An 18,410-nucleotide genomic window follows, 5' to 3' on the forward strand; every position below is an offset into this window, starting at 1 on the left:
AGGTACTGCTGGGTATTTACCGAGCCGCGAAAAGGGGAGGTAACTATCTACTGCTGGCCACTGACACTGAGGAAAATAGTTGTTTTCATATATTTTAAAACAGTGATATGATATAGCATAAAAATATGATTTTAATTCTATATTCCTGCAACGATTACAAAAATTTCCGATTTAAATCCCGTGCTAACAGTTTGGAGGTGGATAACAAAGGTTATTCGTCGTCTGAACAGCCAATCAGAACGTACCCTCAACGATATCTACTGTTTTACTATATACAAACACATTTTATACACTGCTAAACCGACCTACATCTAATCTCCAAGGTGATTAGATATCTTAATGTCATCTAAGTGAGTATTAAGAGTATTAGAAATATTTGAATTGGTGACTTTCACCCACGAGACACCACACTTGACAACGGTTGCTAACCGCCATCTTTGTGCCCCTTCAAAGGTAAACAATGATAGTAGATGGAGAAGAAGTGTGAGATATGGTGCATTGTATAGTCGTTGGTTGCGGTTCTAAAAGCGGAAAACATCAAAGAAAATTTCATTGTATACCGAAGATTGTTTCAAATCAAGGAGAAGAACACGAAGAGCTAACCAGAGAGCGAAGAACTCGTTGGATTTCTGCAGTTAGTCGAGGCGATACTAAGGAAAAGAGAGTGCTCGAGAGCGAACGCGTTTGCAGTCTACACTTTGTTTCAGGCAAAGCCGCTGCTGTTTGGGACAAATACAATGTTGACTGGGTGCCAACTGTAAACCTAGGCAAGCCGAAAGATTTACAGAGAAGCAAGGAGAAAGAAAGATCTACAAAGAGAAGCAGTGGAATGTAGGGCCGAACGAGCAAAAGATCGAAGGAAACGTTCCTTGGAGCGCCAAGAAATGGAAGCGGCTAAGAAAAGAAAGGAGCTAGATAAAAGCGGATCAATTGTTCAGAAAATTGATTTTTGTATTGACGATTCATCTACTGGTAAGTTACTTTGCTCTGAGCCTTCTTGCAGTAAAGATTTTTATGATGGCGAATGTGAGACGGTCGGGGAGACAACCTTACATATGGTCGAAAACTCAACGTCCACAGAGGACTTTGAAATAGTTTGCGAAGGCTCATCAAATACCGACACACAGATTAATGAATTCAACTACATGTTTACAAGCTCTGTTTATCGAGCTCCAGACGAAGGATTTTTTGATTCTTCGGATAAAATCCGTTTTTATACTGGATTACCCTCATATGAAGTACTTATGGTAGTGTTTGAACATGTAGCTCCCCACGTTGCACGAAAACATGGCTCTACAATCTTAAGTAGCTTCCAAGAATTTGTTATGGTTTTAATGAAGCTTCGTTTGGATATGCCATTGCAAGATTTAGCATACCGCTTTGTTGTGTCCCTTTCAAGTGTTTCAAGGATATTTACTTCCTGGATAGTTGCCATGGACTCCAGACTTTCTTGTTTTATTTATTGGCCTAATAAAGACCAGTTATGGAAAACCATGCCAACGTGTTTTCAGTACACATTCGGACAAAAAGTGACTGTGATAATAGACTGCTTTGAAGTTTTTATTGAAAAGCCATCGAATCTACTGGCTCGAGCTCAAACATTCAGCTCATACAAGCACCACAATATCATCAAGGTACTCATAGGTATAACACCCCAAGGAACAATATCATTTGTTTCTCAAGCTTGGGGTGGACGAACATCAGATAAGTTCATTGCAGAGAACTGTGGTATTTTAGACAAGCTAGTTCCTGGAGACACAGTAATAGCAGATAGAGGTTTCACGATTTCTGAAAGCGTGGGATTAAAAAGTGGGAAGCTTGTCATTCCTGCTTTTACAAAAGGAAAGGCCCAACTAGATCCAGTTGATGTAGAAAGATCAAGAGGAATAGCTAGTGTCAGGATTCACGTTGAGAGAGTGATAGGGTTGCTGCGACGAAAGTATACCATATTGGAAGGTACACTACCTACAAAATTTTTAAGTAGCACACAGAGCCAGGAACCTCTAATTGACTGTATATTAAGAGTTTGTTCAGCCCTTGTCAATTGTTGCCCATGTATTGTACCATTAGATTGACTTGACAATGAAAGCAATGATTGGAGGACAAGATACTCATATATTCATTTTTTTAATACAAATCCTTGTTTGCTAATGTTATGATTAAATTACTGTCAAATAAAAATAAATGTGAGTGTTTTAATGAATTGACTGAACAAATGTCTTAAACATGTATTTGTAATATATAAGATTTACTAATTGTTCCGAAACTAAAGGGGGAAGTGACAATAAGTACATTTATTGCAAAGAAGCTACGGCATATTTATGTTTTCACCTAATTAGTACAAGTACTGTACCTAGATATAAATGTGGACATTACTATCAAAACTCTATATTGACTGAACATGTGTTTAACAATAATTTGTACACTTGTGTCAAATGCAACGTAGAATTACAATATGTGACAATTGTTTTCCTACTATTCTGTATGGCAACCAAACATCAGAAAAAAATCACAAGACATTCTTGCCTTTGCAGTAATGGCACAATGTTATAAATTAGCTATTGTTATTAGCTCTGTTACTAAATAAATGGAAACATGCTTATCCTGCCACTTTTGAAACAAGCTAACAAATGGGAGCGCATTCTTGGAACATCAAAAGTAACATGGCTGGGGTTTGTAGCAAAAGCTAGACATGTTGCAAAGGCAACAGAAAACACACCACAATCACTGCCATTATTTTGTTGCTGCACAGGTAAAGAATTAAGACTGATCAAATTCCCACCTAGTAGGTCATTTGTCTGTTCCTCAATCTCTTGGCAAATGGCATGATGAAATAAGCTATCATAGAGGTTAACTATGCCAGGGGTACATCCTATTGAGCTTACACAAACCCAGTGATCACTTCCAGTGTGTAAGATTTGAATAAATTCACCAGACTCTACATCGAAGTTTCTAACTCTACCCAAAATTGGGCGCTGAAAACCCCCAATTGATTGATTTTCTTGTTTTATGAGGACATGAGCATGCTGAATAATGTCCCCAGTAAGCCATCCAGTAGGATCTTTGATAATGTTATAGTCTGAGCTGTCTAACCTCTTAAGAGCACTGAATTTGTTGATAGAGCCAGTTGACACTTTCGTAATCTCAATATCACTGTCATCATCATCATTATCGTCTGATAAGTTTGAAGCAACAGGTGACTCAGGTAATGAAGAAGCAGAAGTGGTAGTAGTGGTTTTCTTTCCACTGCAATCAGGACACAACCAGGTTGTTTTGGAATTGTTAGGCAGTCTTTTCCATCCCAAGCACCACAAATGAAAAAAATGCCCATTTTTACAGGTAGTGTTGTGGCACTCAACCAGCCTATCTATAGTGGATGCCTTGCCATTACAAACACAAATAGTATTATATTTCATTGCAGCTTGATGGATTGTAGATTGCACTTTTTGGTTTGAGGCTTTCTTTCCTTTCTGATACTGTGAAAGCTTACAGCAATGAGGACAGTACCATTTCTTAGGTATCGACACATTATCTAAAGCCAAACATGTTTTATGGAATTTTCCATAAGGACAATCAACATTACTGCAGGGTATTACTCCATCACTATGGCTCCCTCGACAAAAGCAAATCGCATTCTCATCAGGCACTCTGTCAGGCTGATCACACCTTCTAGTGTACCACCTTCCAAGCATCTCTGGAAGGATACAAATTCTCCAGAAAACTTCAAGCTTTGACAACACATTCTTTGAGTGTTCTGTGTCAGGGTTTATTCGGTCACAAACAATTTGAGAATTTCCTTGTGAATCTCTTGAAAAGACAACAAAGTCACAAAATTTTCTCTCAGGTAAGGTAAATAACTGCTGCTGTACTTGATAGTAATAATTATGGGTTCTTCTAAGCTTCAATTTTCTATTCACATCCTCAAGACGGGATGTTGATTTGTGACTATACTCCTTAAAGTTGCCATCCTTGATTGAAATAGGGCATTTCACTTCCCCACAACCCAACCCACAGCAATCACAAGAGACTAAAAAATCTGGTGTTGCATGAATTTAAGGATACTCCTTGTTTATAAACAGTCCACATCTCTTGAGTTCAAAGTTTATATGTTGCTGTTTCATGACCTGTTCATAAGCTCTAATGGCAGATTCCTCATACTTACAACCATATTTAACTGCTTTGATGTTAAGTTTGAACAAGTGAGGATAGCATACTGATTGTATGAGTGATTGTGAAGGCTGCGCAATATTAGTATGGTAGGCAGCACCACAGACAGAGGCTCCAATTCTACCAGCACGATGTCTGAAGAACCCTGAACCCTTTGCTTGGGTCTTGGTATCTTGTTCAACAATTTCAATTTCTTCCTCAGAAATGTTAATTTCGACCTCTAAACACTTGTTCAACAGCTCTGTATACTTAAGATCTAAATTACGTGGCTCGTAAAGATCAGTTACAACTGGTACATTGCGGCTCTTTGATACAAATTGATCAGCATATGGGTCAATTAAAGTTAACACTGCAGCTTTTGTTTCGCACTTATTGAGCCTTTCATAAAAATTTAAAACCTCTTGTGCTGAAACAATTGTGCTCGAAGTGATCTTTGGTTTAACAGTCTTGTTTTGATCGAAGCGTGTATCTTTGCCATCAAAAGAATCGATCTTACTGTCTAGTTCTTCTTTCAGCTTTTTAGCTGAAGTAAAATTGATTTCCTTTGCTCTAGCATAGGCCACTTTGTCGCCGTACGTTGGAAGGAGCCACGTGCACTTAACTTGCGTACAAGCTAGCTTCCCATTAATTCGCGTCCAGCATTCTAGGTAAATAAGGACACTGGCGATGTGAGAGCACGATTCAGCCAAACCTGCCTTACATCCTAAACAATGCGCAGAAAAAACTCTTCCATTTGTCCCATGTATAATCCAAATAGTTACAAGAGAGTCATTCATTCGTTGTGAATGGCGAACCTTTGCAACAACAACATGCTTTTCCAAAACCAGGTAACCTTTGACTGAAGCAACAAACCCGGATACCACTTGATTGTAAGCTTCTAGACTCTTGTAATTTTTAAACTGTTCGGTCGTGTAATAACTTGTCTCTAAAACCAAGAAACTAAACAAGTCCGACTGTTCAACCGGAGGTAAATTCTCTGCATCGAGCTCTTCTTCGGGGATCGTGACCGGATCAATGCCTATTTTCGCTATCTTTTCGATATATCGTTGCTTTACATCATCCTTAAGAGACACAGCATACTTGGATAGAACTGGTACCGACATTTAAGATCATTTAGAAGCTATTTTTAACGCACGAATAAAGAATTACTATAGAACTGGACTTGCTTAGCATATATTTCACACCTCAGAGGGGCACAATAATGGCGGTCACAAATTTGCATGATTTTCGTGACGTCACATGCAAGTCACCAATACTCTTAGTTTTAGTCACCTCTTAGTTCATGGTGTAACGAGATGCATTTATGCAAATGAGTGAGCATGCGCCTTGTTGAGTGTGCCAGAGAGCGTTCCACGTGCTCGGGTCAGTAGTTGAGTTATCGTGTAAGTCAAGTCTTAATTATTGGAATGAATTAATTTAGCAACCCACTCAGAGTCATTACATGGTACCAGGTGTAAAACTATGGCACTTAGCGGCGTCGATGTACCGAAAATGCAAAGGATTGGCGACAATCTTCGAGAGAATTGGAGGCGTTTCAAACAACACGCTGAATCAATGTTTTCGGGACCTCTAAAATCACGCTCAGATGCAGAGAAATGTAGTCATCTTTTAATCTGGAGTGTTTAGAAAGGAAGATATATCTTCAACACATGGCAAAACCTCACACATGACGACAAAAAGAAGTTGCAAACCTGCTACGATCGATTTGAACAACATGTGAATCCAAAGTCTAATCCTGTCTTCGCACGATACAAATTTCATCTGAAGATCCAATCACCTGATGAATCCGTAGAGCAATTCACTTCTGAGCTTCAAATCCTCGCCCAAGACTGCGAATTCTGATTCATATTAAATACCGGACAGATTTTGTTGAATGAAGACGATCTCGACTTCCCCGCTCTCCAAACTTGAAGCATAATCTTTTGTCGCTAAACTATTTAGTCCAATAATCCGTTGCGACGACCCGCTTCTTACTACACAGCGGGATTTCTGTTTTGCTGTGACATGCTTTGAACTGACCGAGAAAGTGCTTTGACGCGGCTCCACCTAAGCCTGACGTACTTCATTTCCTACAGGTATGTTTCTTTTCTTCCATTTATAATTCTTGCCGACTGCTGACGATAACTTGTGGAAAATGCGGTCATTTGGAGAAAACAGTTAGTTAGCCACAGAGTGGAAACGGAATGGTCGCAACAGGGCGGTGGCGTTTATCGCTAACGGTTGAAATTTTGACTTTTTCACAACTATCACTTAATTTCTTTTAGCCTTCTGTCCTTTGGATTAATAGAAAGTTTTCATGCTTAATTTTTTACGAATAACCGTTAAACTTTTTCAATTTCTACGCCCAACAGTTAATTTTGTTACCGCCTTACAAATAATGATTGATCGGTCCACGGAAACCTCAAACAGGAAACTAGGTCAAGGAAAAAGGGCAGAGGGTGTGTATGAAGGCCGAAAAAAGGAAAGATGTTGTTTGATTTTGTTTCTCACAAAATCTGTGTCCGAAAAGGAAATAGTGCAGACAAATCTGTCTATGTCCCGTACTGGTGACCAAAAATCGTCATCATTGCCACCGATGGGTAAACCGAGTCAGGCTCAGGTTTAATTTATTCAGCCATAAATGTACTTTTAATATTTATGGATGCCAATTATGAACAATCATTTTTGGTACCTAACCATTCATAGAAAGAGTGGGACCGATTCTTATCACAAGAACTCGATATGCTGTCGATATCAACTGATAGACGATTCCGCACATCCTTTCTCGGTCATAAGCTTCGTGGGAAAGTCCGCAATCTTTGCTAAGGGAGGTTTTTTAGTTGTGAATATCTACTTAACAAGTCAACTCCGTGTTGTTGTACCTATGTTTACGCTTAAATCGCGGGTGATGACAAATTCTGGTAGGATAAAAATCAAAGTGGCTCACGAAGCGCAGCCGAGTGAACACAGATTTCAAACGTTTGCGCATTTGTGAACCTTGAATTGACTGGTTGTCATGCTTTCAGGCTGTCAAAACCAAATTGTCTTGTGTTTGTTTCAAACAACTACATGACCCAGGAAGCCATGGTTTTAAAAAGCGCAAAACTCGTTGTTTTCGAAAAGTCTAGTGTTTTCCTTCATTAATAATCAATCTCCTCACGCAAACCAGACAATAATTTTTTACCTCTGTGTTAACCAAGGCAATGATTCTGATGTTCTTTGCACAAAAATTCAGTTGGAGGAAAGATGATTGGTTGAGTTTCAAAGCTCAGATAGCTTTGGTTAGGGGGATCAATATATCGAAAAAATTCTAATCACGCTTTAAAATATTTCACATTAATTAAATCAAATTATTTATTTATTCATTGGTTGTTGTTGTTGTTGGTTTTTTTTTGTTTCTATGGTAGACCACATCAAAGATATAAACGCTAAAACGGGTTTTGCAATTTCACTCTGCAGTTTAATTCAATGTCATAAGACCTCGGGAATGATGATTTATTTGTAAAAAAGTAAGGACATTTTCAAATTGCATACTTTACCAAGAGATTTAATTTATAAAGTAAAAGTTCCCCTTGCATACACACCACTTATAAAGTTCGTTAACCTTTTGAAATGTTTTCCTTCAGTGCGCCCATGCACAGAGCCCCGTTTTTTAACTCATCGGCCGTACAAACTTATCGCTTGTAAGTATTTATTGATTTTTTTCGGTTTTCCATGTAACTTAAGGTGTAACATGCTAAGTATTCTGGTACACAACAGTTAATGTTGATACAATCATCATGCTACAATCTATTGAAGTTACTTCAAATGATTACTGACAACTGTTTCGATAAAAGTTTCTGCGAATTCTGATCATTTTCTTAGAGTTTTGACTTAGTTTTTATGTTTTTTTCGCTAAATCATTTATAGGATTGTAAAAGGGCAGAACTCACTTATGTTCCCCTTCATTTGTTTCCTTCGAATTCAGATTCTGCGGCGATATCTTCACACTCGCTGTCTTGACGTGATCAATTTTGGCGTATACTGTTTGGGACTGCTCTTGAACAAGCTTTGCACTATTTTCTCGGGTATGAGCCAGATCTGCATACACAAGTCCACGGTAGGGAGGGGGCATCTAGATCAAACATTAAACGAAGAAATATAATTATATCGTTTAGAGAAAAAGTACGACACCGAAAAATGTTAGGGACATAGTAGCTAATGAACAAAAAAAAAAAAAGAATCGAATAGCTATGATTTGTCTTTGGCTTGTTTGTTTGTTTTTGTTTTTGCCCGTTTGTCTGTTAGTTTTGATATACAATATGCAGTTTTCATAATGCCCTCTAGATACTTTTAAAAACAAGTTCAGCTGCCGTGTTCCAGCTGCACGCTTGACTATCATAAAAACTTTTTTTCATCCAAGAAGTGAATGTATAAGGATCTTTTTTCCTTAAATTAAACAGTGATGGAGACGAAACAGGTTGTCTTAGAAACAAAACAAAACAAAAAAAAACAACATAAAAAAAAAACTTTTATCATAATCTGTTAGATGCAATACCTGTGGTGGCTTCTTCTTCTTCGTTGTCATGTCAACAGCTGCGTACAAGTATTCATTCTTCCCGGCAGCTTGAGGTATCTCGCTCTCTGCAGCTTTTGCGATGTTGTCGATCCCTAAGTCAGTTTGACGTGACGAACAACCAGTAAAATCGACACCTGACGCCTTGTTCACAGGTAACCCACTTGCCCCTTCCTGAGGGCGGCCTAGAGATGTTTTGAGAGCACTTGCTTCAGAATTGACCTTGCTTTTTCTTTCTTTATGAACAACAGCGTAAATATTATCCTTTTTTTCTTCTTTTTCGGCGCACAAAGTGGGTGGCTGCTCTATTCCTTTCTTACTACCAACCATCATCACTTTTTCTCGTTCTCGTTCCTGAATTTCTGAACATCCTTCGCTTCCTGACCTTGACTTTCCATTAGTCTCATCCATGTCATTATACTCGCTCTCTTTTTTGCAGTCGCTCCTTGTCTCGTAGGTGGCCAGCCCAGATTCAGTTTGTGAAAGGGTTAAGTGTACAGTAAGCTCGGTGGAGCTCTGCGTTTGTTGGACATCCACAGGATCAATAGATTGCAGTTCGGAACTCGGAGGCACCTCGTAGGTGCAAGTAACCCGATCGTGAAGGTGATCTGAAGGTCATCTGTAAGGCAAAATGATATTATCACTCATAAAGCGGAAAGACGGTTTCAGTAGGGTTATGATATAGAAGGATATATTCACAGAGCTTAAATGTTTGCTCTGTTACTTTCGTGTAGCGTCCTACTCTGTACCTAAACCGATATTTTCAGGAAAAAAAGCACTTCGAAGCAAATAAGGTGTAACAAATCCAATAACAGTCAAATTTCCGTTGAAGAAAGGTGATGATAGCTGGATAGAAAATGAGGTTTGGAAAGGAAAAAAATATCACAATTATCATTGTATAAGTACCATTACCACTATGTAGATCGGACTAATATTTTGCTTGTGTCATTCAATCCATAGCCAAATGAGATATGTTTTGCCATCACTCTAAATGTTTCTCACGGAAAGTTAAGTTTTGCGGATAATTTACAGACCCCTTGTCTTTCCATATTCAAAATCTGGATAAATAAGATCTGACGAGTCCATCAAAAATAATTATCGGAGACTAAAGATTAAAGTATTCTACTGTATACCACTTGCCGTTTGTCGTGATAAAACACATCATTATCGTCGTTGCCGCCAGAAATAAAAAAAGAGAAAAGGAAGAAAATGCATGTTAATAGCAAGCCAGCCCTCCGATCTAAAGCCCCCTTCTCTTCCAAGATATAAAGGGACAGGATCTCCAAAGGTAAAACTGGGAGTAGGGTGATTGGCTCCCCCTTAGCTTAGATACATTTTCTAATTTCTCAAAAAGGTTCTAGCCAAATATCTTAGGTTTTTATTCACGTGTTTACCATACTCGCTGAAATTGATTAAAAGACTAGAGATATTATAGAAGCTCGATCAGTTATCTCAGACACATGAACACAGAGAATCGAAAAATTTAAGAAACGTTAGGAAACTCTTCTACATTCTAGTACTACGAAATAAGCCAATAGCATCAAAAATATTCATATGAATATGCAATTATACTTATATTGAAAAGTGAGATGATGAATGTTATACAATCATTAAAAAAGAGGCAAAAGCGCAAACAAAACTATAGAAAAAGAAAAACAAAACAAAACAACAAACGAACAACAAACAAACAAAAATAAAGATGCAATTGATGCAAACCGCAAATGACTTGCCTTGGTTTTTACGACCCTGGTGTCGTCGACAAAACAATATCCCGAATACGACTGTAATCGCTAAGATAAAAACGGCCAATAGCACTATAACGATCAAGATCAAGTTTATTTTTCCGAATGAAAAATTGTACCATGAAGATTTACGAACGGTATTCTCAAACGTAACTCCTGTAGAAGAAAAAAGAAAATAGTTATTTCATTGGTTTTCTATGAGGCGAACGCTGATTGAACTTAAGAGAGTGGTCGGTCGCTCCGGTCGATTTTGCTTGAGACACAGATTTCCCTCATTTCTTGTGTGTTTTAAGACATTCATGTGGCTATACTAAAACCATAATCCGTTTGATCGGATCTCTTTATTTTTCAGAGTTTTACGGAAATGAAATTTCCGTAAGTGAAGTGTTAGTGAAGGCCTGTCGTGACAGTTTTTAAGACTTTAATTTGAGACAACTTTAGAGGACAATCATTTCAAAAAAAACGACGGAACTCAGAAAAAACAAAATATCCCAGCCAAGTATGTTAACTTTATCTTATCCATCCAGGCGACTTTCGTGAACATCATATTTCAATGAAGGAAAAAAGAAGACTTGAATGACACCTTATCGATCCGCTTGAGTCACACACGCGAAAACCGATCAAGTTCAAAGTAAATTTTTGAAAAAGTGAGGCGTTCTTAATGTCAAAAGATACGAGTCAAAAATGCAAAACGAAAACCACGTGCGAGCCGTTATGTAGTAATGTCATAGAGCATGCGTGTCACGTATTACGTCCCAACGTGACATCTCCTCTTCTTAAAAAAAAAGTTAAAACATAAACGAGATTCTAACAAATAAACAAGTTTCTAACAGTCCACAATGTTCCGAGTGTGTACGACTACAAAATCACCCCAAAGGTTCTTCTTGCTTAAACTTGCGATCAGCTTAGCAGTATCACTATGCAGTCTCAACAAGACGCTCTGGTGGTCTACGGACCCGCAGACTTCTTCTGACAGGTTGATACTTTTGCGGGAAATCGGGCTCTGCTTCCATCTCTGACGTTTCGATACCAGCATCAGTGCTTGGCTGCATACATGGATTTGACTCATCACTGCCTCCTGCTACCCATGTTGGGGTTATTGCTGGGCTTGGGACTGGAGATGCCTCCTCCTTGGTCGATTGAAGATGGAAGCGGTTTCGACGCATCTGGGTTCCATCAGGGGTCGCTACAATGTACGAACGAGGAGTCTGGTGTTGTCGGATGACCACTGCGGGTGTCCATTCTCGTCCCTGCTTCATTCGCACAGGTACGCCTTTGTGTAGTTTGGAAAGTGGCCGAGTGCCGCGGTCATAGAGTGCTTTCTAACGTTGTTGACGTGTCAGCAGGTTATGACAATCTGAGAAGTAGACCTGGGCTGTGTTTCAAGGAGGCTCTTGGAAATTGGCAGTCTTGTTCTAAGCTTTCTACTCATAAGAAGTTCTGCTGTGGATTCATTCATTCCACTGATAGGGGAGTTACGGAACTCTAATAAAGCGAGGAATGCATCCTGTTTTGACTCATCAGCTTTCCTTAGTAACTGCTTAACCGTCTGTACGTTTCTTTCCACAAGACCATTTGATTTCGGGCAGTGTGGGCTTGAGGTTACCACTTCTATCTCCCACTTACTGGCAAAGTCCTTAAATTTCACACTATTGAAAGGCATGTTGTCTGCGATTAGCCTCTCAGGGATTCCATGATGTGCAAACATATCTTTCATGGCCAAGATAACTGCTTCACTACTCTTACAGGAGAGGCGGGCTACTTCAGGATAAATGGAGAAATAGTCAACTACAAGAAGGTAGTCTTTCCCTTTATAGTAGAAAATGTCTGCTGCAACTATCGCCCAGGCTCTCTCAGGGACCTCTTGAGGAGTCAACGGCTCCCTCTGGTTGCTTCGCTGGTGTTGCTGATAGGTACTACACTTGGATACCAACTCATCGATCGCACTATTGATACCTGGCCAAAACACTGCACTTCTGGCTCGCGCTCTGCACTTTTCTACCCCCAAGTGAGCAGCGTGTATGCGTTGAAGTATTTCGGGTCGCTGGCTATGGGGAACAATTATGCGATCACCCTTGAACATTAACCCCTCGTAGCAGCTTATTTAATCTCGGTAGTTCCAGTAAGGTCTTGTCTCAACTGGTGTCTCTACTTTAGTCTGTGGCCAACCACTCATGACAACCTTCTGCAACTGTTGAAGTTCAGGGTCACTCTCAGTTCCGTCCCTCAACTTGTGAAATATCGTCTCCGACAAATGTCCAGAGCCCAGGACATGAATTTCAAACTCATCAGGTTGCTCTGTACCGTTGTGGGGTAAATATGCTCTGGAGAGTGTATCAGCTAAGGGAAGTTTGCTGCCAGATATATACTTAACCTTAACCGCGTAAAGCTTAATCCTGAGAATCATCCTTTCAAGGCCAAGGGGTGCTTGATGTATGGGCTTCTTCAGAATTGCTTCCAACGGTTTATGGTCGCTTTCAACCGTAATCTCCCGTTGCCCATATAAATAATCATGAAACCGTTCACACCCAAAGACGATCGCCAGCATTTCCTTCTCCATCTGCGCATAATTTTCTTGGCTGGGAGTCAGGGCTTTCGATGCGTAAGTAACTGGGCGGTCATTCTGCAGAAGGACTGCACCAAACCCTTTTGAGCTTGCATCAACAGACAGGGTCACTGGTTCTTTCGGGTCAAAGAACTTGAGGACTGGAGCTGATGAGACTGAAGTTTTTAGGTTTGTGAATGCATCATCCTCTACTTGTTCCCAGGACCATTCGACATCTTTCTGGAGCAGCTGGCGAAGTGGGGCACTCTCTGAGACATGTTTGGAAAGAACTTAGATAAATACGTTGACACTCCCAAGAGTCTCCGTAAGTCCTCACGATTGGCTGGGGTTGGCATAGCAATTATGGATTCAACTTTATTCGGGTCTGGCTTAACACCATCTGCACTCAACACGTGGCCCACATAATGAACTTCGGATACTCGAAAATGGAATTTCTCCCTGTTAAGCTTGAGGCTACGCTCACGGCTGCGGTCCAACACCTGTCTAAGCCTCACATCATGCTGCTCCACATCTTTTCCCCACACAACCAGATCATCCACAATTACCTCAACACCGTTAATGTCCTGAAACAAATGAGACATAACATTTTGGAACACTTCTGGAGCCGATGCTATCCCAAATGGCAAACGTGTGTAACTATACCGGCCAAATGGGGTGTTAAAGGTAGCTAGCTTGTTACAGTCCGTGGTTAGTTTAACCTGCCAAAAGCCATGATTAGCATCAATGACACTGAACACTTTTGAACAGGGCACTCTGCTAATCACATCTTCCACAGTCTGCATAGGAAAATGTTCGCGCATGACGGCACGATTGAGATCGCTAGGATCCATGCACACTCTGAGTTTGTTATTCTTCTTCTTAGCAACAACAAGACTATGTACCCAGGCAGTGAGATCTGTACATTTCTTAATGACTCCCAGCTTTTCCATTCTCTGAAGTTCCTCTCTAAGAGGTTCGCGAAGGGCCACAGGAACCCGACGGGGAGGGTGCACAACAGGGGTGGCATTGGGATCAATTTGAATCTTGTACTGGACGCCTTTGATCTCACCCAAGCCCTCAAACACGTCTGCATATTCGGATTCCAGGTTCTCTTCTTCAAGGCAGTAATTTCTCTTTATCAGGTCTAGATCGAGACAGGACTTCAATCCAAGAATGGATGGTAGATCTTGCTCAACAGGTATGAAGTCTATCACTGTGAATTTTCCTTTATACTCGCAAGTTAGGCTGACCTTGCCGCAAGGTGTGATTCGACGTCCGTCATACACTTTTAGTTTGGCTTTGCATTGGCAGGACTTTCTGGGACCCACTGGAAGCCGATCAAACAACGACTTAGAGATGACATTACAATCAGCCCCCGAATCTATTTTGAAATTCACATTGGTATTGACGATCTTGAGCGAGACGCGCCACTCGTCTTTAGAAAGATCTTCCGCACTGGACTTCACTGAGAAAGTTAGCAAATCGGCTTTGTTGTCACTGCACTCCGACTCAACGACTGCGCGTACTGTTTTCCCGCCAAAATCCCGTAGTCACTTACGGCAAACATTCGCAAAATGATCCTTCTTCTGGCAGTAGTCACACGTTTTTCCGAAAGCATGGCAGGAGCCTCACGAGTGAGAAGAACCACAAAACGTGCACTTTCCTTTTTGTGAGCCCGAACCTGGTCTTGAGCGACGCGAAGGGTTCTTCTTCAATCTGTCGTCGCCGCTGCCTGCTTGAGTTACATTCACGGTCGGATTTGCATTGTTTTGCTCCATAGGACCCATCGCTTTAATCTGTTCTTTCGAAGCATCGGACGATCCTGCCATAGAAATCGCTTTTTCCAGTGTAAGCTTCTCGTCTCTCAGTAAGCGTTCCTTCACTTGAAGATCTCGTATACTAAACACGAACTTGTCTCGCAACATGTCATCAACCGGCGACGGGTACTCACAAGATTTCACTTTGTTTTTCAAGCGTGTGACAAACTGATCCACAGTTTCGGAATCTTTCTGTGTTATCTGCCAAAACTGATACCTCTCGAACACTACGTTCTCCCTGGGGTTACTGTACTGTTCAAACTGCTCAAGGACTTTGTGCAGCTTGCGCTCGTCACCGTCGGTAAACTGAAATGTATTGAAGACCTCAATGGCGTCTTCTCCTGTAAAGTTTAGGAATATAGCAATCTTGACCTCATCGGCTTTGTTTCCTTTTCCCGAAGCAGTTAAGTAGATATCAAACTGCTGCTTAAATCGCCGCCAATTTTCTGATGTGTTTCCATGGAGAAACAAAGCGCTAGGCTTGTGAAAACTATCCATATCCCACTCCTGACACCATGTCAAAAGATACGAGTCGATAATGCAAAACGAAAACCACGTGCGAGCCGTTATGTAATAATGTCATAGAGCATGCGTGTCACGCATGACGTCCCAACGTGACACTTAACTGATCCAACTAACATAGCTAGGAAGAAGACGCCATAGAAAAGGTAAATACAGAAAAAAATTTGCGGCCCGACCTTTGCGAATAGTTTATAACTCCGAGAACTTACTTGATTTTCAGCAATCTCCAAGTTTGGCCGCCATTTTGAGGGACTTGTCAACATGAAGCGTTGCAGACATAAATCGAGCAGGTAGATTCATATGAACTGTACTTTCAATTCAAGTAGCAAAATCTGAAATTATTTGTTAACCTTACCATTCCTACGTCCTCATGCGACTATTTCTTCCAAGAATTCAAACACTACAACTAGTGTTCAAATTCCTCTCGTCAGTCCACCATAAGAAATAATCTGTTCCACCTAAGCTTCGACTCGAATGTGAAGTAGGAATCAAATAACACAACTGGTTCTTCGTCGAGGCAATATCACGCTGGTATTTTGATTTTCTGATCGACAAGAATGGTGTTCAGGAAGTGATCGCCATGTTTACCTCATAAACGAACCGCTGACCAGCCGCTGAGTGAAAACAGAACGGCGCGGGGTGGGGTGGGTGGGGGTTTATCAGCATAAGTTATTCGAATACATGCTTTAAAAACTTTAGGACTCTCAGGGCGCGATCCATTCAACCAAAATTTCCGAGCCATGCGGACCGGTCCAACCGAGAAAAGTGGTCCACCTTGAGAGGTGGGCCAGTTTTTTCGAAACGTTTCCGGTTGGACCGAACCGATCCATTCAGTTTTAGACCGGAATTTCCGGAAATGCTGGTTGAATGGATCGCACCCTCAGTCTAAACAGTGAAGGCATGCTTCGTAGTACAGACTACTTTTATTTTGTTCTCATAACTTTTCCCTTTAAATTAGAACTGGTATTGATTACTAGAGTTATCAATGTATTTTTAACCGGAAGTACCCATATTACTTTTTGCTTGTCTTCTGTTGTATGAAATAAGGTGTCTTTTTTACCAGAACCTTTAATTTATGCCCCATTGCACGGAATGAACACTGTACTTAGAATTTTTGCTCTAAGTCATTTTTTCTGTTCCCAAGAATGTATGCAAAATCATTGCTTTATACAAAGCTGACTCTAAAATATCATTTTCCGTAATAGTAACCAATGCCATTTACGTATAGTGTTAATAAATCTACCAATGTAAATTTTTTAGTGTTTTCTACTTATAAGCTTGACATACAAATGTTAAGTGAACCATGTAAGTTTCACCTCATACCTTTATTCGATCTGAGCTTTTATCGGTAAACCCTATTCTTTTCATTTTCAAATTTACTGTACACGTTTTTTTTCATACGACTACGACAAAGTGTTTTGTAAGTAAACCGATATTTTGGCGTACCACGCTTGTCCATCTTGTCCCATCTGGGGCTCGGATTTTTTATATTACACTAAAAATTGTGTCATCTTTACCACGCTTGTATATACAAAAACATGAAAAAGACCGGCTAAATAAGTCTCCCCCCCCCCCTTCGTCTAATTTTTGGTTCTTTTCGCGCAATGTCTCTGCACTACTCCCTGTTGGCTAAAAAAAATTGAAAGACTGCTACGCAGGACACCTTTTCTTTTTCATTTCAGTTACCCTCTACAATACTTTATAAGTATATCAAGATATAAAAAACACAAAGATTTTTACAAGTAAACTGTCTTTTTTGTGTGTGTACCACGCTAAATATATACATGTACTTTGTTCTAGCAAAATGGTGGCTATTGTAGGCAGCAACAAAGTCCATTAAATCACTGCTTGATGGTGAAACTGTCCTTCCACTGAACACTGGTATTCATGGGTCATTTCCTTAATTTTTGACATTATAACAGCTTTGGAATTTCTAGATTTAAATGGGAGCTTTTAGAAATTACAGATTTCCTTAAGCATAGAAACAGTAAAATAGTGATGTCTTGATGTCTCGTTTTCTTTATTTGCCGATCACTTAGCTTCTCGAAAGCCGGCTCTTGAAGTTTCCTTAGCCCTTCAGGCTCAGAACATACAGGCTGAGAATTTGAATTTTTAATTAGATTCTTTGTCGGCGCATTCTTTGTATGCAGTTGTTAATGCAGGTATGTCGTGTGAACTCCGCTGCTCTGTTGCAGTTACTAGGGCCTCGTAGAGTTTTTCTGGATCATTTGGAGCGATTACCCCTCAAGCCAACCGACACGACATCTCGGCTGTTTTGAGACAGTTTTCTTTCTCATTAGACTTGCAACTTTACGACGTTTGGTTAACGGGACCTTCAGTGGCTGGAATTTTCCTTGGGATATTTTCTCCTTGGTTTCGTTGAACATTTCGAAGTGTTCGTGCTGAGATTTGGAGCAAACGCTCTCCACTGACCACTGACCTGGGATCCACGACGGATCCCAAGCAAATAGATGGGACGCAAGCGTTCTCTGTTAAAAACAATACAGGTGTGGTTGGACCACAACGATGTTTAAGGAGGCTCGGAAAGGTTTTCCGTTGCCGTAGTGTTTTTGAAACGACAAAAGGTTACAAGAAAAAGAGCTTTAATCGTGTGGGTAAACTATAAATATCTTTGCAACTATATTGCTGAGCAATACTTTAAGAGTACTTGTGATGTCATAAGGGCTACCATGGCAAGACGCAAATTCTACAAACAGACACTCAAGTTTTCACTTATTGTAAATTATCTGAAAAACTAAGTCGGTGACCTGCCATTTTTATTTATTTGTAGGAAAGCTCCCGAAATTATTTAACGTCTCAGAAAGCATGAGGAAAAATATATCTAGCAGATTTTAAGACTTCTTCCTGTACTTGCAATTGTTTCCAACGCGATACGAGTTCGGGTGATCTCAAGGAACTCACTTTAACTTTGTATATTTGATACGATTTCAATTTCCGCTCCAATGGGGCAATTCATAAGTGGTCTGTGGTTACGCTCGTGAGGTAAAGAATGGGTTTGTGACTTTTTCACTCAATTGAAGAGACTGGCGTCACTCCTATGAAATGGTTAAACAGAATACAGA

At 40.2% G+C, this 18,410-nt stretch overlaps 2 protein-coding genes and 1 pseudogene across 3 annotated transcripts in view; 1 reads left to right on the forward strand and 2 right to left on the reverse strand.

Annotated features, from left to right (window-relative positions):
• The first annotated feature begins 875 nt into the window (after positions 1-875).
• LOC148722989 (uncharacterized) lies at positions 876-2,531 on the forward strand. The gene has a single exon (XM_088734288.1). It carries the CDS (start codon positions 885-887, stop codon positions 2,073-2,075), a length of 1,191 nt encoding a protein of 396 aa, XP_088590414.1. The 5' UTR covers positions 876-884; the 3' UTR covers positions 2,076-2,531.
• A 10-nt stretch (positions 2,532-2,541) lies between these two features.
• LOC148722990 (uncharacterized) lies at positions 2,542-5,416 on the reverse strand (annotated as a pseudogene).
• Positions 5,417-7,627: 2,211 nt separating this feature from the next.
• Positions 7,628-18,410, reverse strand: part of LOC148722991 (uncharacterized) — a 15,403-nt gene continuing 4,620 nt past the window's right edge. For both annotated transcript variants that reach the window (XM_088734289.1, XM_088734290.1), the window contains 3 exons: positions 10,432-10,599; positions 8,684-9,309; positions 7,628-8,260 (listed from right to left, as the gene is read on the reverse strand). In XM_088734289.1, coding sequence (XP_088590415.1) covers positions 8,075-8,260; positions 8,684-9,309; positions 10,432-10,599 — 980 coding nt within the window. In that variant the 3' untranslated portion in view covers positions 7,628-8,074. The remainder of the gene's footprint in view (positions 8,261-8,683; positions 9,310-10,431; positions 10,600-18,410) is intronic.

Source organism: Stylophora pistillata, chromosome 9 (assembly GCF_964205215.1).
Source record: "Stylophora pistillata chromosome 9, jaStyPist1.2, whole genome shotgun sequence".
Taxonomy (NCBI): domain Eukaryota; kingdom Metazoa; phylum Cnidaria; class Anthozoa; order Scleractinia; family Pocilloporidae; genus Stylophora; species Stylophora pistillata.

What these genes read in the sequence shown, in the direction of transcription:
- LOC148722989 (XM_088734288.1), top strand. Translation starts at nt 885, where the DNA reads ATGGAAGCGGCTAAGAAAAGAAAGGAGCTAGATAAAAGCGGATCAATT.